This window comes from Penicillium bovifimosum (assembly GCF_028826915.1).
Source record: "Penicillium bovifimosum strain IBT 22155 chromosome Unknown utg000001l_segment0_segment0, whole genome shotgun sequence".
Lineage (NCBI taxonomy): Eukaryota > Fungi > Ascomycota > Eurotiomycetes > Eurotiales > Aspergillaceae > Penicillium > Penicillium bovifimosum.
Window position 1 is genome coordinate 1,524,956 of NW_026622710.1, and position 25,164 is coordinate 1,550,119.

At 51.8% G+C, this 25,164-nt stretch overlaps 10 protein-coding genes across 10 annotated transcripts; 5 read left to right on the top strand and 5 right to left on the bottom strand.

The window, feature by feature from the left end:
- Window positions 1-222: 222 nt before the first annotated feature.
- N7515_000581 (uncharacterized protein) lies at window positions 223-1,005 on the top strand (the record flags this gene model as incomplete). Its single annotated transcript, XM_056661325.1, has 1 exon — window positions 223-1,005. One exon carries the CDS (start codon window positions 223-225, stop codon window positions 1,003-1,005), a length of 783 nt encoding a protein of 260 aa, XP_056526491.1.
- A 566-nt stretch (window positions 1,006-1,571) lies between these two features.
- Window positions 1,572-3,019, bottom strand: N7515_000582 (AP-2 complex subunit mu; the record flags this gene model as incomplete). The annotated part of the gene is made up of 3 exons (XM_056661326.1): window positions 1,572-1,578; window positions 1,637-2,630; window positions 2,683-3,019. 3 exons carry the CDS (start codon window positions 3,017-3,019, stop codon window positions 1,572-1,574), a joined length of 1,338 nt encoding a protein of 445 aa, XP_056526492.1.
- A 634-nt stretch (window positions 3,020-3,653) lies between these two features.
- On the bottom strand, window positions 3,654-9,095 carry N7515_000583 (uncharacterized protein; the record flags this gene model as incomplete). The annotated part of the gene is made up of 5 exons (XM_056661327.1): window positions 3,654-4,815; window positions 5,606-7,994; window positions 8,054-8,441; window positions 8,492-8,540; window positions 8,593-9,095. The coding sequence occupies 5 exons, from the start codon at window positions 9,093-9,095 to the stop codon at window positions 3,654-3,656; spliced, it is 4,491 nt and encodes a 1,496-aa protein (XP_056526493.1).
- A 1,792-nt stretch (window positions 9,096-10,887) lies between these two features.
- N7515_000584 (single-stranded DNA-binding protein) lies at window positions 10,888-11,714 on the top strand (the record flags this gene model as incomplete). Its single annotated transcript, XM_056661328.1, has 3 exons — window positions 10,888-11,168; window positions 11,502-11,590; window positions 11,656-11,714. The coding sequence occupies 3 exons, from the start codon at window positions 10,888-10,890 to the stop codon at window positions 11,712-11,714; spliced, it is 429 nt and encodes a 142-aa protein (XP_056526494.1).
- Window positions 11,715-12,108: 394 nt separating this feature from the next.
- Window positions 12,109-13,116, top strand: N7515_000585 (metallophosphatase domain-containing protein; the record flags this gene model as incomplete). Its single annotated transcript, XM_056661329.1, has 1 exon — window positions 12,109-13,116. The coding sequence occupies one exon, from the start codon at window positions 12,109-12,111 to the stop codon at window positions 13,114-13,116; it is 1,008 nt and encodes a 335-aa protein (XP_056526495.1).
- Window positions 13,117-13,894: 778 nt separating this feature from the next.
- On the bottom strand, window positions 13,895-15,383 carry N7515_000586 (pheromone receptor; the record flags this gene model as incomplete). The annotated part of the gene is made up of 2 exons (XM_056661330.1): window positions 13,895-14,766; window positions 14,825-15,383. 2 exons carry the CDS (start codon window positions 15,381-15,383, stop codon window positions 13,895-13,897), a joined length of 1,431 nt encoding a protein of 476 aa, XP_056526496.1.
- Window positions 15,384-16,378: 995 nt separating this feature from the next.
- N7515_000587 (uncharacterized protein) lies at window positions 16,379-17,855 on the top strand (the record flags this gene model as incomplete). Its single annotated transcript, XM_056661331.1, has 2 exons — window positions 16,379-16,698; window positions 16,781-17,855. The coding sequence occupies 2 exons, from the start codon at window positions 16,379-16,381 to the stop codon at window positions 17,853-17,855; spliced, it is 1,395 nt and encodes a 464-aa protein (XP_056526497.1).
- Window positions 17,856-18,287: 432 nt separating this feature from the next.
- N7515_000588 (phosphatase family protein) lies at window positions 18,288-21,446 on the bottom strand (the record flags this gene model as incomplete). The annotated part of the gene is made up of 1 exon (XM_056661332.1): window positions 18,288-21,446. One exon carries the CDS (start codon window positions 21,444-21,446, stop codon window positions 18,288-18,290), a length of 3,159 nt encoding a protein of 1,052 aa, XP_056526498.1.
- Window positions 21,447-21,990: 544 nt separating this feature from the next.
- Window positions 21,991-22,974, top strand: N7515_000589 (Dcp1 family protein; the record flags this gene model as incomplete). The annotated part of the gene is made up of 1 exon (XM_056661333.1): window positions 21,991-22,974. The coding sequence occupies one exon, from the start codon at window positions 21,991-21,993 to the stop codon at window positions 22,972-22,974; it is 984 nt and encodes a 327-aa protein (XP_056526499.1).
- Window positions 22,975-23,576: 602 nt separating this feature from the next.
- N7515_000590 (bifunctional triacylglycerol lipase/ester hydrolase) lies at window positions 23,577-24,764 on the bottom strand (the record flags this gene model as incomplete). Its single annotated transcript, XM_056661334.1, has 4 exons — window positions 23,577-23,635; window positions 23,691-23,929; window positions 23,997-24,181; window positions 24,243-24,764. The coding sequence occupies 4 exons, from the start codon at window positions 24,762-24,764 to the stop codon at window positions 23,577-23,579; spliced, it is 1,005 nt and encodes a 334-aa protein (XP_056526500.1).
- Between the last annotated feature and the right edge of the window lie 400 nt (window positions 24,765-25,164).

The window sequence follows — 25,164 nt, forward strand, 5'->3', positions numbered from 1 at the left end:
GCATACCGACGACAACACCATCCATTCATTTTCGCAATCCCAACTCCATCGTCACGCATCGCAACCGCCTCCGGCGCAAATCGCAGTCAACCCACAAAAATCGCGCGACCGCGCAAAACAACTTTCAACCTCAAAACATTCTTTAAACCACATCAACCTCAAACCTCCAACCAAACTCCAATCGCTCAGACCAACACAAACCAATTTCATATTCCAGCAACAATGCTCCTCCCCTCCGCCCTCCCATGCGACGTGCGCCGGTCGTCTCGCTTCACCCCCAGCCGCCTCTTCTCAACACCACCCCCATCCGACACATACCCATCCGGAAACGGTCTCCTCAGAACCTGTCGCGCCCTCCAATCCCTCCTAAACAGATCATCACCAGCGCCCTCCACGCGCCGCTCAAAACCCCAACAACGCCTCCAAAGCCCCCTTCCCCTAACCGCTCCGCGCCGCTCGCCACGCACCCAAAACCAAAAAACCATCCGTCCCGTCTCTCCCAGACAAACACCCCCACCCCAAACAGCACCTCACACTCCACCACCACCACCATCCGCGCCCGCGCGCGGCGCCAACAAACGCCGCCGCGACGACGATGAAGACGAGACGAGCCCGCGCAACCGCTTCGCGACTCCCAAGCGCACCCGCCACGTCCCATACAATATGCCCCTGGGTCTTTCCTCTACAGATTTCTACTCTCTGCACTCTCCGCCTGTCACGCAATCACCACCTTCCGCGCGCCGCCGTGTCGATATGGGCTATAATAGCTTCCAGCGCATCGATCCGGACACGCCTGTGCCCTCTATCGAGGTGACGGAGTGTGCGTCTGCTTTAGAACAGGATGTCTGGTCCCCACAGGAAGACCAAGATCTCATCGAGCTGGTTCTCGAGAGATGTCGTCTTTCACAGGCTGAATGGGATGAGTGTGCGCGCCTGATGGGTCGGAGAGATGTCGGAGACAGGTGGCGGGTTCTTGTTGGTGAGGGGTTGCGGCCGCGTCGTTGATTGTGTGTTGCAAGTGTTTCTTTTACTAATGTATCATATGGATTGCTTTTGTATACTACCCCTTACAACCCAGCTGCTTGGGAAGTTTTGTTTTTTCTTGTCGAAGACAAGCTCTGTATTATCATGTTTGTGAGATTGTCTATTTCTTCGGGTCTATTGGCCAGCACAAATCTCTTTCGCTCTGTTGATCTTTTCGAGTTCCGGTTTTTCTTTGTCTCGGGCTATGTCGATATGCTTTTGTTTCCCTTACTGGGCTCATATACCGTTTCTGTTGTGATTTACTACATCTGTTGTCTTTGGCGTTTGGGAAATGTACTACTATCTACTCATCGATTTGGTCTACAATCGTCTATACATTCCTTGTATGCTATAAGAGACTTCCAAACTACAAGTAAAGCAGCAGGTTAGAAGAAGAATTGGATCATTGGTGAAAAAAAATCCAGTATGTATATGGCTCCATCCAACGCCAGGCACCCAAAATGTGCTGCAAGTAATAATGACATGAAACTGGCTTCGCATTGATATTAACCGCTTGGGATCCCAGTTCCCTCACATGCCACGAACGATCAGAATCTAGACGAGATCGAGTTAGCACAACCACAGCAACATAGGCAGGAAAGGAAGAACGTACCGAATCTCATAACTCCCCGCACGAGTCATGTACCGCACCCACTTCACAGAGCTATAGTTACTCTTCTCAAACACCTTCAGATACCGCACCAGCAACCCAGAAGACGTAAACATAAGCAAACTAAACGAAAGACTCAACGGCGGCCGACTCCAAGCCTTCTGATGCGTCATAGTCGTCAGAATCGCCTCAGCATTAAGCACGTACTCCGACTGGCCCGAGAACCTCGCAATCTTCCACACAATATTATTCTGTTCGGGCTCATACTTGGCCCGCCCCTGACTCGTCCTCTCCGTCATCTTCGCCGTATTAAGCGGGGTTGGAATCCTCAAGACCACATTCGTCGCAAACAACTTGGAATCATAATTCGCCCGAATCGCAACACTATACTCCACCTTGGTCGTGCCAATCTCCCTGACAATCGGCCGCACCTTGAACGGCAGATTGACATTCTCCGTCGCCCGGTACCGCATCAGCTCGAACTCGCCGTCCGGCGGCACAAACGAGATAATCCGGTCCGTGTCGAACCGGCCCAGCTTCACGCACTGGTGGAACTGGCAGTCTTCCAGCGTGACCGAGCCGGCTGCTGCGCGCCGCGCTTTCGACTTGCCGCCTGCGTTGTTGTTGGTGGCGCGGCCGGGGGTGGTATCGGAGGCTTGAGCGGGGTCCAGGAGGAGACGGTCGTTGAGACCGAATTTGCATTCCGGGGTGCCGGAGAGGTAGGCGCGCATTACTATTTGGCCGTTGACGTCTGCGCGGAGGATGTTGCCCGTTGCGGACATTAGGAGGTTGACATCTTCGATTACGTCGACGAAGGCTTCGTTTTTGCGGTATTTTACGTCGGAGCGGCGCCAGGAGAGGGCGCCTGTTGCTTGTTGCGTGATTTTGGAGGAGTCGGTGGGGTTGTTGGCGATGGCGGATTTGACGCCTTCGGTTGTGATGTACATTTTCAGGGTATCTGTTTCGGTGTTCTGGGGGTATCCGAAGTCGAGGATTTCTGTGCTTATGAGAATGTGTGCTTGCAATTGGGGGAGGGAGGAGGGTCTTACCATCGAGCAGTTCGTAAATAAGGACAAAGTTGTTCTTCACGGCCTCCTCGTCGAGTTTCCCGAAATAGCTCTTCCCCAGCATGATCAGTCGGTAGAGGAATTCAAATACCAGCGCGGCATTGGCATTGCTCTTGGTCACCGCGACCAGGTAAATATTCTCGTGCTTGACATGGCTGAATGTCGTCGAGCCCAGGGTCAGGATCGGGGAGCGCACATGTGGATTGGAGATGACTTGGATGCGGAAGATGTCAGCTAGACGGGGACGGCAGTCGCTGCGGAAGGCGCGGAAAATGAGATTTTCGCCCTTTTGGTTGAATATGAGGATCCCCGAGAGCATTTTGTGTTGAGTTGCTGAGTCCTGGAGAGTTGGAGCTGGAGAGCTGCGGAAACAGGGGTGGGGACCGTGGGGTGGGTCGACACCGCCTGGAGAATGGAGTACTACTGCCTATAAAAGGAGTTGTTTTTGGTACTTTACATGTGACATAGTATGCATATATGGCTGTTGCCAGCCTATTGGGCCAACTACAGGTACCTATAAACGCTTGATTTATGGAGCCTGACTATCATACGGAGTGCTACCCTAAAGATTCCATTCAAGAGCCAGGAGCTGAGTATCAAGCGGAGAGGTAGCAAATCCGCGAATTCCTTTTGTAGTTATGCTAGCAAGTCTGAAGACGACAGAATGCAGCATGGAACTGAATATAGACCAAAGAAATGAAACAGTAAGAGCAACCCCGGGGATTGACAGGATAGGTATGTGGACGAAAAATGACAGCAAGAAGAGAATAAGTATCACAAAGACGAACGGAAAGAGACCATTAACCCGGATCGAGATGGACTCTGTAGACGGTTAGAAAGGAGACTGCCGGGGGATGGATATCATGCAGAGAGTGCCGAAAGACAACGAATTACAAACATATATAGACAGGAAAAGAACAGAAAATGGACAAAGAAAGAGAAGCCAGAACAGATCATCCTCCACCAATGCCAGTACTTGGCCGAGTATTGGGAGCCGAAGGTGCTTCACTAGGTACGATACCCACCTTGGGATCTGGAATCTGAATATCAAGCGACATATACGCAGTCCGCCTCAAACTCCAGATATGAACACCTTCTTTGTCGCCAACCTCGCGATTCCAATTCTCCAACCAATCCTCCACCTTTTGTAGCTGGTGCTTGGTCGCAGGGGCATTGATATCATCCCATACCCAACCAGTCAACAACCCCATGGCCCCATCGAACCAATTGCGTAAGCTGAATGGGTCAAAAGCCTTGATAATCCCCTCATTGACAGTAGAAATAACCCTCCGGAACTCCTGTTCAGACAACAACGGATCCAGAATCTCAGGATACAGATTCGAAAACGTCGGCGCCAAATCCCCCTTAATCATCCAATCCCGCTTGATTCGAATAATCCGCGTCGTCATATGCTCCCGCGATCCAATAGGCACATGCGGGTTGACATGAGGGAAGCAAGGGTGCGCCGGGCCCCAAGCCAGCTCCTCCGCAACATCAGCCGCCTGCCCCGTATTCGACGGGATAGCCGCAATCTGCGACTGGGAGCGGAGGGAAGTCTGCGACTGAGCGTGTCTGGGACGGTCATTCTGTCTCGTCCCATCCTGGCTAAGATGCACCGCCTCGGGAGGACGCAGGTTCTCGGTTTCGCGTGCAGCGCTGCCGGCAAACGCGGCTGCCATTTCTTCCGTCGGCGAGTAGGGTTCGCTGCGCCGGTGGTGGCGGGGCAGGGCTATGCTTGTGCGGCCGCTTTCGGTCTCCCCCTGACTGCGCTCGACGTGGAGGCTGCTTGGGGTTGTTGGGGTTAGGCGACTGCGGCGTCGCTCGGGGATGCTGAGGAGAGGGTGCGCGTCGCGGGAGTGGGTGCGGGTGAGGGCGAGGCTTTCGTCGGAATGTTGGGGGAGGACCGTTATGGGGGTTATTCGGGGGACGTAGTTGACCGGGTTGACGAGTCGGACGGCTGGTGGGCGGAGGAGCGACGGCGGGCCTGAGAGGGGGACGCACTGTCGCCGCTGCGCGCGAACGAAGAACGGTGTTGACTCCACGGGGGCGTGGGTGGGTGACCGCGGAAGAGAGTCTTGGGTCTGTCGACTTGGTTCTGCCTCCCTCGATAGAGGTCTGTGTGCTTTGAATGACGCCGTTTTGAGGGGAGAAAGGAGAGCGGGCAGATTTGGAGGAAGTTGGAGATCGGCCAGGGAAAAAAAAGGTCTTGGGAGGACATGCAGCAGCAAATATTTAGAATGAGCGTAAAATGAGAGTAAAGAATGGATTAGAAAAAGAATTGAATATTTTCAGAGAAAATACCAAAGAAAGTATTGTCTCAGAGCTCAATTTCAAGGCGAAATCCGTATAGAAGCTGCTAAGAAGCTCTCGCTTGGCGTATTGGAGACTTGGAGTGGCTATAGCTAGTAGGAGATGAAGACATTCGATGGAGGTAATATTCTACCTCTTATGTCAATGTCACAGACCCTCAAAGGGATAATAATCCAATCTATCTCGTTTGCCGTTTCACTGTGATTAATCCAGTCTATGTCCCTTGTTTCATCCTTGGCTAGTATGCAGAACTACTGCAAACGCTAACAGATACGTGCAGGTGATTGACAATAGTCTGATTGTCGACGGTGATTGAACTCGTTTGATTTCATTTCAGTCCAGGTCTCAGCTGGCAGTCTTGCAAGTCATGACGCGCCATAGAATGGCTGTTAAGCTGGTCTATAGGTACTGTACTGTGTAAACAACCTAGCCGAATGGACAGGACCAAAAGATGCAATATACATTATCAAGCGATTATAGACATCGATGCAGTAAATACGTCATAAACTCGTGGGGAACACCATTCGACTGTGTAATAACCAATATGAATCAGAACAAAAGGGTATATAAGCAAAGTGAATGAGCGAGCAGCTACAGTAGTCGATTCGCCGAGGCTTGCATTCGTCGCATAGCCTGCCGATGAAGATCCGTCATATTGCCTCGCTGCATGCCCTCCGCAATAGCATTGCCCAGCTGGGCAGACGAAGCCTCGCGCATCTGCTGCACCGAGCCCCATGTGCGTGGACGCTCAGCATTAGGGCTAAGCGGCGGGGACTGTAGGGCCAGGGAATCCCGCTTTGGGTAGAGTTCCTCGCGTACAGACTGTCGCCATGCGGCCATTCTCGAGGCAGATCGATTGAGCTCGCCGGCGTGAGCTGGTGCAGGATACACCACGGGGGAATGGGCGCCCTCGAGACTGTGGAGGCTTGCTGCGGAGGGAGACTCCATTGTCTGGCGCTGTAGCAGGGCGCGGCGCTTGGACAGCGGGATGTCATCTTCGTCCGTGGGTTGGTGCTCATCCCTCTCCTCGGGTACGGATAGAGGTGGTGATATGGGGGAAACGATGGGGGGGATCTCCGGTAGTGACTGGCGGGATTGGTTACGTGAGGCCCAGGGGTCGTACCGGTTGGATGTTGAGGAGAGGCGGTTTCGTATTCTGTTTTCGCGCACTGCTAGAAGGGGAGGTGGTCCGCTCCAGCGTGGTGATGGCCCTGGTTCTTCATTGTTGACAGTTGTAATTGTCAACAGGGGAGTTGAGGTGCTGCGCTGCGATGTCAATCCTGGCTGTTGCATTGCAGAAATCAGGCCAGAAGACGACCGGACCATGTTGACTGAAGCGGTCGAATTGTTGCGAGATACAGAGGGCTTTGTTGTGATGAGGCCGTGCACCGTGTTTCGTGTCTTCGGACGAGGAATATCTGGCGGGGGTGCTGATTGAACGTAGGCGAATTGTTGACTGTCCACTTCGTATACCTCTGGCCTGTTTATGACTGGCGGCGGTTGGGCAGTCAGAGGAGTTTGGAGGAGCCCATCTACATCCACAACGGCGGGGGTCTCGTGAACTTCCAAGTCTTCTGCTTCGGGTTCAGGTTCGTCGAAGATTGGCTCCATCTCAGGAGTGTCGGCATTTGCGAGGTGTTTTGCCCATTCATTCGTGCGGTAAGAATGGATCATTCGTGAAGTTTGCTCGGGGAGGCTTTTGATGGCTGAGGCATCAAGTCTCTTGATCACCTTGGTCTCTGGTTCTGGCTTTGACTGCGTCTGCTCAACCAAGGGCTCTGGCGTAGTATCAAGCTTTGGCTCGGTAATGGACTCTGTTTTGGTGGTTTCAGCAGTGGTAGGTAGGTCTTCGCTGACCTGCTTCACACTCTCGACCTTTTCATCATTCTCCGATGATGGCAATTGGGTTGTGGGCTCAGGAGCTTTAGACTCCTCTAAAGCCCTATCGACAAGGACGGCTTTTTCAGGGGAAGATGTGTGTTCAACAGTCCGACTGGCAGAATGTTGCTCGGTGCTGACTTCCTCGGCATGTTGTTGGGCTGTGGTTGCGTTGCAATCGACCTCAGCCTTTTGGACAGCTTGTGAGTCGACACCGTCCTTGAAGTCCACAACAGCTTCCGGAGAAGTGAGTTCTTGCTCCGTTACCTCAGTATCCGCAATAACACTCGGACATCCAACACTCATCTCATGCAGATCGTCCACAACGCCCAGCACGGAAGAGTTGTCATCGCGAGCCACCAGAGCCTCTTGGGACTGCGAAGAGAGTACCACCCCGTTGCTATTACGCCATGACAGTCTGTTCAAGATTCCTCTGCCAGATAGACGGTTTGAGCGCGGTGTTCCAACCTCTGAGCCGATATCAGCACCGATTTCTGAGGAGTCATCGTTCACCTCGCCGAGAACATGAGTGACAACAGGGGTTACAGGTCTCGGCATCTTTTCTTCCCGGTGCCCCTCCTTCTGGGATCGCTGGTCCTGGCTTGGTTCTCCCGACTGATCATTCTGGGATACATCCTCTTCCGGAACAGCCTCCAGTCCTCGATTATCATTTTCTCCTAGCTCTCTCTTCTCGCAATCCGAGATATCTGGGCTCTGCATCTCCTGGAGCTCGACATCGCCCTCCAGCTCCTTTTCGTTGTCCGAGGAGGTGAATCCATCCGAGCCACGGCGCGAATCTCCAACCGCAGTCTCCGAAACCGAGGTTGCTTTTCCGCCACCGTACATGAGTTCCCACTCGGCGCGTTCTTGGATGTTCTTTTCCTCCAGACGCCGACCGACCTCAGCATCCTCCTCTTCGATCTTCCTTTCGAGCTCCAGGCGGGAATTCTCCTCCTTCGCTCTGCGCTCTTTGATAACATTCCAGAGTCTCATCTGAGAGATCACGCCCAGAACAGCAACCATGATAGTCGCCGCAAGCTCAACGCGGATACCGCGTGTGACAGGATAAGTATCCGTTCTGAGCGGGAAAGCATTGTCGTTCAATCCTAGAATCGTTAGTAATGATAACTCGAGTAAATCGTTCCAACCATATTCAAAGACCTACCCCAGATATACAACCAGAACTCTTTCAGTCCAGCTCTGCTGTAGCAGTCGACTCCGAGGACCAAGGCTGTCGCACCAGAAAAGGATGTGCACCCGATCAACCCATACGCCCTTGTATAATGGCTAAACGACAACGAGTAGAATCCCACGGTAAACGCAATGATCATGCCGGCCTTGGGGCCGTTCTCAGTAAGAAGTCCGCCGGATTTCAATGCGAGAAACCACATGCTCAAGCAGAATCCGCCCAGCAGACAACCTAATCCCTCGCAAATTTCTCTGAAGACGAGAGATAGAGCCCCGAAGACGGCACCGGTGAAGAAGACAGCGACTAGATAGCCACCCTGTACTGCATTGCTGACCGGTGGACTCATGAGATAGATAATCAGCACCTGTGAGAGTGGTCAGTTATATTCCGCGCGGGTTTTAGTACCAAACTCACGGTAACTCCCAATGCACTGAGCAATCCCGTTGAGAGGAAGATTTGGACCCTGTTCGCCGTCAGTGAATGCCATTGTCATCGCAGAAGTTGTAATCCAGTACCATTGTTTGCGAACACCGATAAACGCCAGAACAGCTCCCAGAGCCAGAAGTATAAATCCCCCCACGCCCCATGCTGGGGTAATTGTCGGTTTGATGGGCAGACCACCGGAATATGTTGGTCGCCTTGAGTCTGCTGCTTGCTTCTGAGAAGAGGTTGTTGCTCCATCGAGGGAAGGGATTGTTGAGCTGGCTGCAGCAGCCGTATCAGTTGCCGTGGCATGTGTTGTAGCGGTCGTCAAAGCTGTGGTCGAAGCTGTGTTTCCCGTTGTTGTAGCTTCTGCTGTCGTTGACGCGTCTGTAGCCGTCTTCGACACATCCTTTTCTGTCTCTGTTGGCGAAGCCTCGCTGGGTTTGTGTTTGTTATTCGTTGTAGGATCAGGTTCCTGTCTGGCCTCGAGGTTGGCAACTTTATCGCTTCGTCCCGGGATTGAAGCTGGTGCTGCCAATGTCCCTGCTAAGAGGAACAGGGACGCGATTAGGGTAAGCAGTGACTGCCAGCGCATCTTGACCTTTGAGCATGCAATTGGTCTGTTTTCTGTAGGACGTCCGCGTATATTATAAAATCATTCACATATCCCACACGCGACAATAGTCACTTGCGAGATCAATATAGACAGCGGGGGGCAGGAATAATGACAATCAAGAAGAATAAAAAATCAATTGACAAGGACGCATTCTAGAGCGCGCATCATAAGAAAAAAGACGAAGCAAAATCAAGAAAAGACCCCAGCCCTAACTCCCTACATATAAACGCGGCCACACCAAAAGATACGGAGGAACAGCTCATTTCAGTTGCAGATAGTTAATTTGAATTTTATTACGAGTTTACAGGGAGTATGAAGATCCAGCAGGAGTCCAAACTGGAATAATTCCACAAGAAATATCCACAAGCCACCTATGAGCCACGCGAGTTGTACAGGTGAGCTATCTACTTGAGCTCCACCGATCGAAGCAATAGCCGATTTAGGGATCCACTCGGATTGATCGCATTTGACGGAGTACATACGGAGAACGAGAGAACAATAATTCCATTCCATATTGTGGAGTTTATACATTATTTTCTGGTCAATATTCCAAAGAGAGAGTTTCTGATTGTTTGCCAATCTCCCAATCTGGACGGAAACGCCTGCTCCGAACACACCCCAGGATTCAGGAAGATGACGTCTGAGCTGTCCGATTACGCCTCAGATCTCGGCATTCGTTCACCGTCCAATGGTCAGTACCTCCGACCTCGGTACTTCGACTTCACGGTGAGAAACACAGAACGAGACAAGTCCCCTCGGGTGGCACCGTGTCTAGGGGCCCATTACAGACGATCTATCGAATAAGTTATTCGATGCATTTCGTCCATTTCGTCCAATTTGGCCGGACCGAAGCAAGTCGCGCCATTGTCCTGCAGCGACCTGCAGGTCCAGGCCGTGTAAGCCATTGTTGACTGGCAAACGCGTGCCGACGTGGTTGGGCCGCTAATTGACTTTAAAGCAAGGAGCCGCCAAAATGCATCTGAGACAGCAAGCTATCTTAATTTATCTTCGGTCTGGGATTGTTCAATCAGCTGAGGCTGTTGGCGTTGATGCATAGGCTTTGTCTCCAGTGCGATCTCCCCCTTGGTTGATCTTCCTATCGGTTTCCTGTTCCAGTCTGGTGTTGATGTGCGTGGACGATTGCACAGTTGGCAGTTGTACAGTTGGCTTTCGCTGGATGGTCGGATGTGATGGATTGTGACGTGATCAAGCTATTGGGTTGGGTGTTTCTCTGTTTGTATACTTAGTAGATGATCTGTTCCTGACAGTTGGCATTCACATTGGAGTCCAATGAAAGATTCCACTAGTGACAGGTACCGACGTTTGCTTTTTGATGACTCGGAACTTGATACGCTGGATTCAAAATCTGGAGACTGGACCTGTCTGCAGCCGTACCTCGCAAATTGGATGCAGGAAGGGGGATTCTGGGGTAGTCACCGTAGAGCTACAGTACTCCATGCTAAGCTCTAGAGATATCCAGATTCCAGCCTGAACAGAACATCAGATATCCTTCCACTTCAAAACAGCCCGAATGAACAAAAAATCCCAAATTCAACCAAAGTCCCTTACAAGAACCAGTCACCACCTCTACCTACTGACCCCTACTAGTGCCAGAACTGAGAAGCCAGCCATCACATCCGTAAGCGGTAACCCCGAATCACGTGCCGATCGACACCTCCCTCCAACGCGTCCACTCACATCCAAACAACACTCCCTCTCCAATCAATCAGTCAATACCTAATTCCAGCCCATCTCTAATCCAACCACAACAATGTCCACCTTTCTCTCATCCCTACGACCGGGCCTGCGCATGGCCAACACAGCCCGCGCTTTCAGCACCTCGCCCAAGCACTCCCTCGCCCGCCTGATCATCACCGGCCGCCTCGGCGCAGAGCCCGAGCTCCACGCCACCTCCTCCGGCCAGGAGATCGTCAGGTACAACGTTGCCTCTTCTTCCGGTCCCATCAGCAACCGCCACACGAGCTGGTTCCGTGTCTCGCACTTTGCGCCTGAAGGACCTCAGCGTGACTTCGTTCTTAGCTTGCAGAAGGGGTAAGTGGCTGGTTCTTGTTGTGGTTTTTTGGGATCCTGTGGGAAGACTGGGTGCATTTTGGCTTTGTGGGTCGTGTTGCTTCGTCTATCCGTGTCTGGTCGGGTTGCGCGTGCTTGTCGACCACCGTATTGAGAGAGCTCGAGCTTGCGCTTGCAGGCTTTATTACGAGCCATTGCGCTGCTAGACAGTGCATGTTACATGCGTTTGGCGGTGAAGCAATTGAGCCTTCACATGAGATATCGATTCCCATATACCGCTTCTTGAATACTTGCACGAATGCAGCATTCGAAGCTTATACGCAGATGAGCTAACTATTTATTTTTACCACGCAGAACACTCGTTTATGTTGAAGGTGACGCTAGAATGAGCACCTGGGAAGATTCCGAGGGCCACAGCCGATCTACATTGAACATTGTGCAGCGTATGTCTATCCCTCTTTCTTCTATATCTCCTATGAGAAAGGAGCCAATCTAAACTCTCTTCCAGGCACCATCGAGGTCCTCAGGCGTCCTGATAACAACGGCAACTCTGACGAGTCTCACTAAATGTCTTTAGTCTTGATTATGGCTCGGTATTCTGAGTTTGTTACAATTTCCTTCGGACTGGTGGGGTTGTCTGAACCCTTTTGTGTGTGATTATTTTGTATGACTATACCCTTGATACAAATACACTTCTTGTGTAGTGGATACATAAGATTCGGTGTTGGATGCTTATGTCCTGGTGTAGTATTTACGTGTTCACTCTGTGCCCTAGGTAACCTCCTGTTGGAGGTATATCAGGGCTTGCGGGTGACTCCTTAGAGTGTAGCAAACATCCATGGATTCCACACCTACCTTCCGCGCGGTCACTTACCTACGTCACGCCCACCGTTTTTCATCGCATTCAAGTTGACTCCATTTCCAACTTCCTTCCATCAGGATACGAAAACAAATCACCAAAATGACACAGCATAATACCGCTAGCACAAAAAACGTCAAGACACGCTTCTTGATATGCTCGGACACCCATGGAATCGACAGTTTACCCGGCCTCATTCCGTCCGCGAAGCAACATGCAGACGTTGCTATTCACTGCGGAGATCTCACCACCCACTCTCAACTCCACGAATACAAAGCGTCAATCCGTTTGCTTCAGGCCATCAACGCGCCATTAAAGCTTGCCATAGCCGGTAACCACGATTTCACAATGGACATACCGGAGTTTCACAAAAAGGTCGCAGAGGCCCAGTCGGTGGAGCGTGAGCTCGTTGAGAAAGCGTATGGATATGACGGAGAGGCTAGGGGATTGTTTGAAGGCACAGGGATTACTTTTCTCGACGAAGGCGTACACTCTTTCCATCTACAGAACGGCGCTTTGTTGACTGTTTATGCCAGCCCATACACGCCTTCACTTGGAGATTGGAGTTTTCAGTACCACCCCGATAAAGGCCATGACTTTATGATTGACAACGGCAGTGGCACTAGCACCGTGGATGTTGTGATGACACACGGGCCGCCGAAGGGAATCTTGGACAACACTCACTCCGGTGAACGGGCAGGCTCCCCGGACCTCTTTCGGGCCCTCGCTCTCGCCCGACCACGACCACGGATGCATTGCTTCGGTCACATTCATGAAGGTTGGGGTGCTAGACTTGTTACGTGGCGTGACAGAACTACCACCGTGCCCTCTCACCTAACGGATATCGACAACGGACAGTCTTGTACTATAGCGAAGCTCTCCAACATGAAAGACAGAGCTGGACAAAACTTGAGGGAGGACGGCGCGCCTATGAAGTACTTTGCTACTAGCCACTGTTCTGGGGATGATCATCCACTGAACTGGGGTTCTCAAACGCTGTTCGTAAATGCCGCCATTGAGGGGACGCCCCAAAGCATGGATAACGAGAAAGAGAATCTATCGATGCAGCTACCATGGACTGTTGACCTTGAACTCCGATCTTCTGCCTGAGGAGCAGGAGAAACAAGCGAGCGGGAAAAGTAAGCTTCCATGTAACCAGCCTTCCATTTTTATCACTCTTTGCTTTACTTCCAAGGTTATCTAGGTGACTTCTCAGAGTTTAGCAATACCATCCAGGAAAGAGCCCCAAAGAGCTCCGGAAGAAGAACTTCTTTACTTGTTGCCATTGTGCGTGACACTTCTCCAATAATCGTGGTCCCGTAGGTTATTTCATTTTCAGCAAAAGGCCGCTTCAAGTTGGTAGATAGAAGGGCCTTACGCTGGAGCGGACCAGGAAGACGATGGAGGACGAAGAAAACAGAAATCGAGTCGTAAATTGCGGTTAACGGGATGTGAACCTCTGTCTGGACGGTCCGAACACTAGATCTAGCCAGACGTTGCTTTGCGCGGCCCAGGGAACTCGAATTCTGGTAGTGTAATTTGTATGGTTTCTGAGGTAGGGCTAAGGTAGCACTGCCCTTCCAGCTGGAGGTTTCCACCTGCAGCCCTCCAGTGCTTGTCATAATATAGGTATACCGTCATCCATAATGTGTCTACAGCTAGGTTATTATGACAGTGTTAGGAACAATTGTTAACAAAAGAAATTGAATTTGTACAGAGTAAGTCCCAATTCCCGGATTATTAGACTACGCGACGTGATGATACAAACAGCTGAGATAGGTACATAAGAGAAGCCCATTCGGATAACCCGAAGATCCCACTCAGAAAAAGCACGATTAGAAAAGCTAGGCACATCAGCAGACAAGAAATGAGATGAAGATCAATCACGCTAAACATGGATCTTGATCTCGCTCTGCTGGCTAATAACCTGCCTCACATGAATGAAATCCCGATGGAGCTGCGGCGAAGCAGTACTCTCCGACATATTGACACTATCACGCCGACTCGCCCAGGCCATAGTGCTAACCGTCTGCGAAGGCATCGAGAGGTCATCCAGCAAGGTTCCATCGGCATCCCGCCGAGCCGGACGTCTGTTGAAGAGCGACCAGGGCAGGTTACTCCAGCGAGACTTCTTAGGAACCGAGCGAGCGACGCTGGGACTGTGAGAGAGATGCGAAGAAGTCGAGACAGTGCCCTTTTCGATATCGTTGTAGTTGCCGCGGGAAACGCACGTGCCGATGTAGATGGTGCCAGACTTCGGGCGGGAGAACAGCGACCTGGCGCGGGAGCTGATGCTTTCGACGAGGGTTGAGCCTGTCGAGCCCGGTGGGGGAGTCGGGGTGGCGTGGCTGTCGGTTGGGGGCTCGATGCTGGGGAAGCAGTAGCCCAGGCCGAGGTACCAGCAGACGGTGTGGTACATGCGGGTTGCGTCGCGGCCGAAGCCGAAGAAGATGAAGATCATGAAGCCGGAGGCGACGGGGGTCCAGCGGTCGAAGAAGACTTCGCCGTAGGACTCCATTTTTCGGATGTGGTACCAGGATGATTTGTGGTGGTTTCGGCTCCAGGAGTAGGCGTGCCAGGGGATGGAGAGTTCGATGTTGCTGTAGACGACGTAGGCTTCCAGAGGGAGGATGCAGACTAGCATCGAGAGGGCGAGGAAGAATAGACGGAGGAAGCGGGATTTGCTGAGGTTGCTGCTGGATGCGCGGAGGATGCTGGCAAAGTCACTTCGGTACTTGTGTACCCGGATGAGGACCAGGACTGTATATATTGGTTAGTCGGTGGGATTCTGTGTGGGGTAGGAAAGAGGTATTCTTACAGCAATAGTATCCGGCAACCAGACAGAAGAGCGGCGGCCAGATCCATGCAAGTGCTAAGCTGACCCAGCTCTCGTCGAAGTCATTCACACATCCCGAAATGGAAAAGAGAATGTATCGACTGCGTTGCCACACAAGATGGGTGATCATTGCGAGGATTGGAGCAACGACACAGAACATGATCTCCATGAATCGATTGCGCCAGCGCTGACCCCTGCTCGGGACTAAAGTAGCTCGATCTGTATCCAGAACGAGGGCAAGGCTCCGAAAGATGCACAGCAGGCTCCCCGGGATGCCAAGATAGCTGGCAGCCATGAACTTGACCTCGATATCACATAGTCCGGACCCATCCCAGGCCGATTGAATGTCGTCCGTGGGCCATGTGAGTGAATTGATGATGTTAAAGATGTTGAGGAGAATGGACCAGAAGATCAGACTAGATGCAGGGAAGTTCCGATTCTTTGCATGGAGGATGATGGGCGGGATAGCGAGGGCAATGGAGAAGAACGACAGAACGGGCAGGATAATGGCCTGCGGGTGTCTCTTGTGAATGTCCTCCATGTCGGCAATGGATGTATGGAATGAACCGCAGATATTAAGATACTATTTCCGTAGTCTCAACTCTCGAGGTCCTTATGCAAGGAATTGACGAGGTAGAAGAAGAGCAAGATGGATGGATTGGAATCATCCTCTCCCTCTCGAGGTATGTATATCCAGGAGAGGGTAATTGAGTAGGATGTCTTATTGAGATCCCAATAGCCAGAATCAGGAGAGTTTGATTCAAACAGCTCAAGACATGGTGACTTGATCCAGGACTTGTATCGAAGAATGTATGGGCTGCAAAGGCAACTCCCATGGCTGGCTCAGCCTGGGGGGTTAGCAGACGACATAGTTTGCGACAGGCAGAGAAACCTATCCATAGAGTTAGCTATGACAATTAGACCTGAGAAAGATGAAAGAAGTTGAATAAAGAAAGTGAAATGAACAAGCTGGGGTTTGTTATTGAGAGCGAATGGAGTGAAGAGTTGGGTGGCCGTTTTGGGGTTCTGAATAAGAAGCCAAGCATTCGGGACTTTATTCATTTGCGCCACATTCTCTGCATCGTCGATCCGAGTGCTCTTAGAGTGACTTGGACTTTTAATCTTATTTAAACTGAATTGATTGGAGGATAGTGATCTTGGTCTAGACTCTGCGGAGTAGCGAGAGTCTACTGTGTGGAGAGAAGAAGTGGTGAGTGATTTCAGAGTCCAGACCAGGTGACTTGACCCCATACCAAGAAGTCCAGAACCAAGGACGTATACAACAAACAGTCCTATGTTTGTTCTATTCCTTTGTATACAGGTTGTCCAGATTATACTGTGTATACAGATTCGACTATGAACCACTGATCCAAAGCTGGGAAGTGAGAACCGGTTTAGGTCCCACAGGCCACTCCGCATCATCGATGTAATCGATCTGCGCAACCTCGGGAAAGAAATCCTAAAGCTGAACAGTGAACTGTCTAGACATTTTCACTTTCCACTGCTTAGCCCTGTCTGGAGTCTGGACTATCCACCATGGCTGAATCCTCACGCATGAACCGCCGACTCCCGCGCGCCGCGACCTTCGCCTTCGAGGGTCGTCGGAACTCGATCTCGGACTCGCTCTCAGAAGCGCGTAATTCAATCCGATCATCAACAGATGAACTACTTCTACCCCGTGTAGCAAAAGACCAAGATGAAGTATCCGAATCACATTGGCATTCTGCACCACTGGGACTGGCCCTGTTGCCAGCGATCGCCGGCATCTTCTTCCACGAAGGCAGTGCTTTTGTCACTGATGTCACATTGCTAGTTCTGGCCGCCATATTTCTCAACTGGTCTGTCCGGTTGCCTTGGTATATTTCCCTCTCCTTCCCCCTCGTAAATAAAATATCTATCACAATTGGAAACAGAAATAAATACTAACTATATTCTCAGGGACTGGTACCGCTCGGCCCAGGCCATCCGACGTGAAGGTGGATTCCAAGCGCCCGTCGATCAAACCCCATTTCAGGATCCGGAGCTAGAAGATGATGAAACTACAGAATCATCACATCAACATCAACCCTCACCTCAGAGCTCTACAGCAGCAAAAGCAGCAGCAGAAGCAAGTACCGAGCTCCAACTCCACGAGCTCGCCGCCCTATCCGCCTGCTTCATCTTCCCCGTAATCGGCACCTGGCTCCTCCACGCCATCCGCTCCAGCCTCTCAAGACCATCAGAAGGCCTGGTCTCAAACTACAACCTAACCATCTTCCTACTCGCCTCCGAAGTGCGACCCGTCGCACACCTCCTAAGACTAATCCAGAAACGCACCCTGCATCTGCAACGCATCGTAGCATCCACCCCAGAACCCTTCACCAACCCAACAACAATAAAAGACGTAACGAAGCGTCTGGAAGAACTGGAAGCGCACATCGCAGAAACCGCCCTCTCCAATCCATCATTCCAGGAGAAAGGAACAGAAAAAGGAAAAGAAAAAGAAGACCGTCCCCTCTCTCCAAAAGAACAACCCGACTCCACACCCTCCGGGCCCTCCCTCGTCACCCAGACAGTAACCGAAACCCGCAAATCCATCCAACCAGACATCGAAGCCCTCAACCGCGCCGTGCGCCGCTACGAAAAGCGCTCCGTCCTCTTCTCCCTGCAGACGGATCAGCGCTTCGCGAATCTCGAAGCGCAGACCGCCGACGCGCTTACTCTTGCTGCTGCTGCGCGGCGGTCTGCGACGTCGCGCCGGCGGAATTATGCCCTCGTCCTGCTGGACTGGGCTTGTGCGTGTGTCGTTGTTCCGGCGCAGATTGCATGGTCGGTTGTAAGCTTGCCTGGCTGGGTTTTGGCGGGTTGCATGGATGCGGTGAAGCGCAGACTCCCTTGGAAGGATGCGCAGTCGCGTTCGAGGCCTAAGGCGGGTTCGAAGGGGAGGACTGTGGCTGGGTCTCAGGGTGGTTATCGGCAGAGTGGTGGGTCGATGCAGAGGCGGTCTGTGAAGAATGGGGAGGGGATGGGGTGAATGTGCAGTGCTTTACACAGTATGTGATTTATTTGATGCTGGGAGTGTTGTATTGTGGCTGTTAAGGCAATCTCGGTAATGGGCAAAGGATTGGGGTTATTGGTGTTTCATGCATGGTGCGGGTTTGGAAATTATGGGCTACGATCTATCACATCACGTATTACAGGGGTTTATTCAGCTTTGCGTTCAGATACGAGGTGGCTTCACCGGGATCAAATATTTTCATCTGGGAGAGAAGCGTAGGCTTAACCCAGGTGGCGTTTGTTCATCATAATACACGGGCGACAGAATACTGGTGATGCACCCGAAAGTCCGCAGCCAAGTCCAGAAACCAGAACATGACTGCATTTTCAGAGCATACAAAAAGCAGAAGTTGGGATTACGCACAAATCGTAGATCCCTTTATAATTACGTACATGTCGTAGCAGAGAATCAAGACCGACCTCCAGATGGACCTCGATCATCCACTCCAACCATCTTCAGAAAGGGTTCAATGATCGATCGTCTCCGCTCTTCAGCAATGCGACGCTCCTTGTCCTTGGAGGGCAGGGGTGCATTGGCAGATATAAGCACGCGCGAAAAGATAGACGCCAGAGCAGTCTCGATCTCTTGTCGGCGAACTAACGATGGGTTCTGAGCAGCCGGGTCGGGACTGGTGCTGGTGGATGAACCCGAATGCCGATTCTTGCGACGGAAACTACCGCTGGTAATGAATGATGTAGCAGAGACTGGGCTAGGAGGATGAGATGGATCTATGTTCTCTTTGTGCTGTTTATTTGCTGGTGCTTGTCCGGAGGACAGGGGCGACTTCGTGGACGGTACGGGTGCCACTTCATTGGCGATGCGAGCGAGCATAAAGGTGACAAAGGTGAATGAGACGCTGTGTGCAGGCGAGTAGGCTAGGTGCTCAAGCACCCAGGCCTGGGTTTCTTCCCAAGTCAGGGGTGGAGCCTTGGACTTCTCGCGGGCAGTTATCTGTTGCTCCATCTCGTGCCATACTTTCGCGGTGACGATGCCATCTTCGAGGGCATTGAGGAAGGCTAGGAGAGTTTCGCAGAGGATCTCTAACCGATGAAGAGAGGGTACCTCGGGAGCGAAGATTGTGTCGAAGGATGAGTTGGTGTCAAGTGCTTCGTGAACAGACGCTCGGAGGGAAGCGCGCTCTTGGGGATCCTTCAGAGTCCAGGTTTCAGGCTCGAAGGGCCATGCTCCCGCGGAGACTTCTGTCTTCCATGGAGCCTTGTGCTCGTCGTTTTCGCCATTTGTCATGCTCCACTCAGCGATAGCGCGCTCTGTCAGCTCGGAAATCGCCTCAGTCAGGCGGAACAGCTCGCGGGGTGCAGACAAGCGAACTTCAGCGGGACCGTCTGTGCCGGATGGATGGGGAGTCTGAGATTCGGACAGACTGCGAGCACCGCCTTCTGGCATGCGAGTCAGTTCTTCGATACTGCAGCCGAAACATGTGGGTAGCCAACGGCCATGTACAGAAATGAAATGATCGCGGCCACCATCCACGTGGAGGATCAGGATGTCTTCCAATTTGAGCTTTCCTATGTTAAGCAGCCTAATGTGTTGAACGCTTTTGACATGGGCCGTGACATCGACGTTTGCTACTTCTCCGGGGTACAAAGTGTGGCGCCCGGGCGTCGCAGTGACCGTTCGCCTGTCCTCGCCAGCAGCGTTTGGTGACTTGAAAACGCTAACAAGAAGCCAAGAAGGCGCTTGGGCAATTGTGTCGTCGGCGTCGCCGTGTCGCTTGGCAAATGAGAATGTTGCTGCAGTTCCACTGGTGTTGGCGATCGTTAGGGATCGATGAACCGGTACATCGAAGGCAACATCGCCGAACTCAAGACCGTCGGGATCTTTCGAGACGGGCTGATCGCGGTGTCTATCCACCACGACCGTGAGATTCGGCCGGGCTTCGTTCTCAGCTCTGTCCAATTCGCGGGCCACTTCTTGGTGGATCTTCGCTTTGAGCTCGGGGTTGACCGCATTAAAGCCTAAGGTGAAGGTAGCAGCTAATGGCTTGTGGTCCGATGAAACGATGCCTTGGTATGAGACATACTGGTCAAGGCGAATCGGATCATGAGAAAGTTCTTGCGATGCGACGGTCGATGTATCACCCTCATCATCAGACTGGCCCTCGTCTGATGAATACTCGCTTTCTGCACCGTCTGTATCAGGATTATATTCAAACAAGACATTATCATCGGCAACGGCCTTGTCTATACCGCTTGCCGTCATGTCTTTGTCCCTTTTTCGAGCTTCCTCCGCTTCCCGGTCGAGCAGCTCATGCCTCACCTTGTCTTGGTGAGTGCGGAACAATATCCGATCGCACCAGCTGGGACCTCTTTGCTTCTCACTCGAATCAAACATAGCCACACTCCCGACGTCGTATTTATATGTCGGCAAGAATGAGATGGGGCCCTCACGCCACCCCTTGTGGAATGCTGTGCCTTTGGTCTGTTGAATCCGGAGCTGGTCATGAGGGAGAAGTGAAGATATTGTAGTCTGTAGAGATGCTGGGTCGTTGTGGGGATCACTTTCGTCGTCGGTGTCTGGGGCCCATCCATCTTGGACTGAAGGAGGAGGTGAATCATCGCCTGAATCGGCGGTAGAATCTCCAGAGACACCAGAATGGTTTGAGTCCCGCTTCGCGTAGCGCTCGTTATCGTACGGATTGGCAGTATGCCGCGCAAGGACCTGACGCACGTCCTCGCCGGGAATATCCTCAAGGCGGTAGTTGAGGTCACCGAACCAGAAAGTGAAATCCTCATCTCCAATTGAATCGCCCAGATCCTCCGATGCGTCGTTCTCAAACGAAATGGGCTCAAACTTGGCGCGCTGGACAATCTGAGACGAGTCCCAGTTGCGTCGCTCCAGACTGTTTTTGTCTGACCCTGCTGCCAGGTGAGAATTTATAAACACTAAACGAGTCGTTTCGCCCAAGACAAGGCGGGTTGCCACAGCGCCCTTGTTGCCCATGTATCCCATCAGCCCTGTACCGACAGACGTACTACTGATATAAGAGATACCAGATCCAATGGAGGGTGACGCATAGATCAAAAGTAACAAGCCGACTAGCTGGACTTCAGAGACAAGCTCATACCCCGAAGGCAGGGCCTCGTCCACTGCTTCCTTCCACCGCTGAGATGGTCCCGGGTCGACATATGGCCGCAGCGCTTCTGCTGGGGATGAGACATCCACTACCTCTTGCAAGCCCAGGACATATAGATCTATGTCTTCAGGGCTGTAGTGGAAGGGTGCTGTTTTGTCTCCGGCTGATTCTGACTCGCCATGCGTTTCAGGCGCATGATGTTCTGGCGGTATCCCTTTCACGCCCTCCAACTTCTCGCACACGCCTTGTCCGCAGACAAACCACTTTCCAATGTCTTTCTCAGTACCGGAGATGGCAGCTACGTTCCATGTGCCGACCTTGACTCGGATGGATCGCCGGCCAGTGTACTCGGATTTCCGTGCTTTGACGGCACGGGAGAGCGACAAGACATCGAGTCCCGGGTTCTTAGCTTCCTCCGCATATTCCTGCTCGTGCGCATGGTGGTCTGTCGACGACTTCGATTTATGGCTCATGATGGAGGTAAAGATGTAATGAAATCAGCCGATTGTAAAGCGCGTTCGCATTGCTTGGTGACCGTTTCCGTCACAACCGGGTCCATGTACGTTGCGCGGAGTATGTGTAGGTGTGCGCTTGCGCGGTTCTCAATTCCGGCGAGGAAACTTGAAGGGAAGACGATCGCAATGGGGAAACGAGGCGAGAGTGATTATACTAGGATGAATAAATAAAAAGTAGGAGAATCGAATCGTAAAATGCGACAATGGCTTTCGTCATTCCATAGCAGAGGTCATCCCACCAAGGTCAGGAGGGTCGCGTCGCCACCACCTACTGTGTAGAATATAGAACAATGACAAAGACGACGGAGAAGAACTTGAGTAATTATATACTGTTCTCCAGATCTCCAATGCGGGCATATAAAGGAAGAGGGTCGAGAGTAGAGGAGAGAGCTCCGGATAAGCGCGAAGGCGGAGCTTGGACAATGACGATATGGCCGCTCTACCGCTCCGCTCCTTCCCTCCGAGGCTCCGATCGTTCAGCGCACTTTCTCTCATCGACGCCATGACTTCGCACAAACCCCGAAGACAAAACAATCACCAAGTCAACACTGATTATGAATCCGACATTCCATACTACTCCGACATGCAGGAACAGCCTGCACCACCGCCCCGCTCCAACGAGGAGCTCAACCTCTCCGTTATCCAGCGCCACAAGCCCTCTATAACTTCCATCCTCTCACTCGCGCCGTACGCAGTCGTCTACATCTTCAGTCCAACCACAAAACAATGGGAAAAGAACGGCGTTGAAGGAACCCTGTTCGTCTGCCAGGAATCACAAGGCGATCTAGGCGAAGAGCGCTACACAGTCTTCGTGCTGAACCGCCGCGGGCTGAACAACTTCGATCTCCCCTTAACCGACGGCGAAAATGTCGAGATCACAGAGGAATATGTGATTTGCAAAGCCGAAGAAAGCTTCGAGGGAGAAGCCGGACAGAACGGCATCGCCGACCCCTTGCACCCACAGAACGTTGCAAACACACAGGCCGCCACGAACAACGTGCGCATATATGGTCTATGGATCTACTCAGAGCCGCCGCCGAACTCGACCGCAGAGAGCCGCAGCATAAATGCCCAGATGATTCTCGAGTGCGCTACCCATGCGGGCCAGAGCATGAAGCTGGCCCGGGAGCGTCTTGAGGCAATGCGCCAGAACAGCTTGCATATGGCTGCGGCGGTGGCTTCTACACAGGCTCCTCCGTTGCAGGAAGCTCAGGCTAGTGTGTCGATGGGTCGCCAGATCTCGTTGAAGGATCTTTTTGGTCAGCAGCGCGCCCAGGATGACGGTTGGAGTGTGCGTGCACACCATCTTGCCCCCGAGCAGCAGCAGCCATACCCACAGCAGCCTCAATATCAGAACATGACACCCCAACAGATGCCTCCTCATCCTCAGCCCTATCCTCAACTCCCGCCACAGCCACAATCCGATGTGCTAGGAGATTTATTTCGGAGAGCAGGGTTGGCTCAAGGCAACGGTCAAGGTTACTAGAGTGCTTCTTGGATTATCCGGGCCGCTGTTATCTTAAGCGGTGCCTATCAGATACAGCTGTCATTAACGGTTTTGAGCTTTCTGTTGATAAGGAGACGGGCGTGGCGTAGTGTCTCTTGAGATACCCATTACAATCTACGCCAATGGCGAAATTCATGATTAGTTCCTGTCTATGTACCTTTCTGTATGCACTAGGCGGTCTACCGCTGGATAGGGATGTCAACACACGTGTTTATTTAAATCCCTCAAAACATCCTCGTCCAAAATCTAAAAACTTATCTCTACGTTTAAACCTGAGCTGTCAGTCGTCACTCAACATGGCTTCCCAACCAATGGCTGACTGGATTACTGAAGTGAAACCTGAGGATGTGATATTCTCCCCAGAAGCTTCAGGAGTCTGCGTACTCCCCTGTTTTCAAAGGAGCTGTCCACGGACGAACTTGTGTGATGGAAGTAGTAAGTGCAGTTCCTGTTAAGTGTGCTTGAAGAAGACCCGCTGGGCCACCGATCTGATGACTACCACAAGCTTTCTGATGGAAGGCCTTTGAGTTGTCTAGGAAATCAAGTACATATGCATTAGATTTGGAGTATGGCCTCCTTTTTCAACCCACAATCTGGCCAATCATACCCGCTACTTTGCAAGCCATCACATCACTGTGGTCTATGAAATGTCAGTAAGATCTCATATTCAAAATCGACTAGAAGGCACGACTCACTCAAGCAGAACGCATGTGGCAAACCCTCTTCACAAACAACCATAGTCGGCCCCAATTCCCCATCCTTCCTTCCCCGAACTGCAACAATATCATCCCTCGTCTGATCAGCTACCCAGTGATCATTGCGACCAAAATAGAAGAACAGTTTAGCGATAGGCTCGCGCGCCGAAGCAGCACCCCAGACATCATCACTCCATTTGTCAGAGGTGATAGTGCGCATCTCATCAGCGGCCATGTGTCTACAATCCGCAGAAAAGTAATCAGCTTAACCCTCGCCAAAGAAGAAGATTCTTAGACAACACATACAAAGCCTGCCGTACACCACCCCTGCTCTTCAGAAAAGCACATGTAGCGTCCAAAGCATGAACCGGGGGATTATTCATGACAAACCCAACGACAGCTCGTAGAAGGGCCGTCGGGAGTAAGAACGTAAGTAGTCGAGCAAATAAACCAACCACCACAGCAAGGCGGGGAATGATAGACAACAGTGTCTACAAATCGAATAAGATTAGCAAGAAAAACCAACCCACCATCCGGAACAAATTCCCGTACCGTCAATTTCTGCCCAGAGGGCGAAGCAGCAATATCCTGTACAGTCGGGAAGAGCATCGCTCCACCGATGATATCAAAGTCGCTTTCCGGGCTTGCCTCGCGGTGTCGTCTGAGGATTTCCATGGCGATGTATGCGCCAACAGAATGTCCGATTAGAATGACTTTCTGTCTTTTGTCGATACCAGCTTGGTGGTTGGAGTTGTCCTGCATTAGAGCAGAGAGCTTGCCCTGCACGAAGCGGATTTGGTCTTCTAGGTCGAGGTCGATGCCATTGGTTGAACTTGGCGGGCGTGAGGATTCATCGGTGATCTCGAAGCCGCCGAGGGAACATCCGTATATTTGAAATGAAACATTTGATGTTTTCTCTTTTGCCTCGTCTAGACATCTTGAGAGTAGAGATAGAAATGGGTGGTAGTAGCTGATTAGACCTGGATTGCCGGAGACGAAAAAGATTGTCGTCTTTTCGTCTGAGGGTGGTCCGGTGGTGGTGAGGAAGGTGTTTGGGGTGATTTTGGGGTTCATTCTTGTTCGTTATTCCACTGGGTGTGTTGCAAGCCTTTTCCTGGTGTTTCTTCGGGTATAGATGGACTGACTACCTTGGTTCTGAGTGCAAGCGAGGAGACGGCCCGGTCTGCTGCTTGGTTAGTAATCGTCCAAGTACGTTGAGTTCTAGGACAGCCAAAAAGAGATAGTCACACTTGATTGTGTCTTTTAGTACTCGAGGTATGATCGCCTTGGAGTTGATCTAATGAATGGATTGGGTTGTCTGGTCTGGTAGGGGAGGCGAAGTTGGATCTAGGTGTGGTTGACTAGGTAGTCCCGCCCCATGTCTGGGCACCGTTCGGCACCCAGGGCTAATGCTAATCTCCAACCATGAACACACATAGGTATTTGAGGAGTATGGCCATATGATCAGAACCTA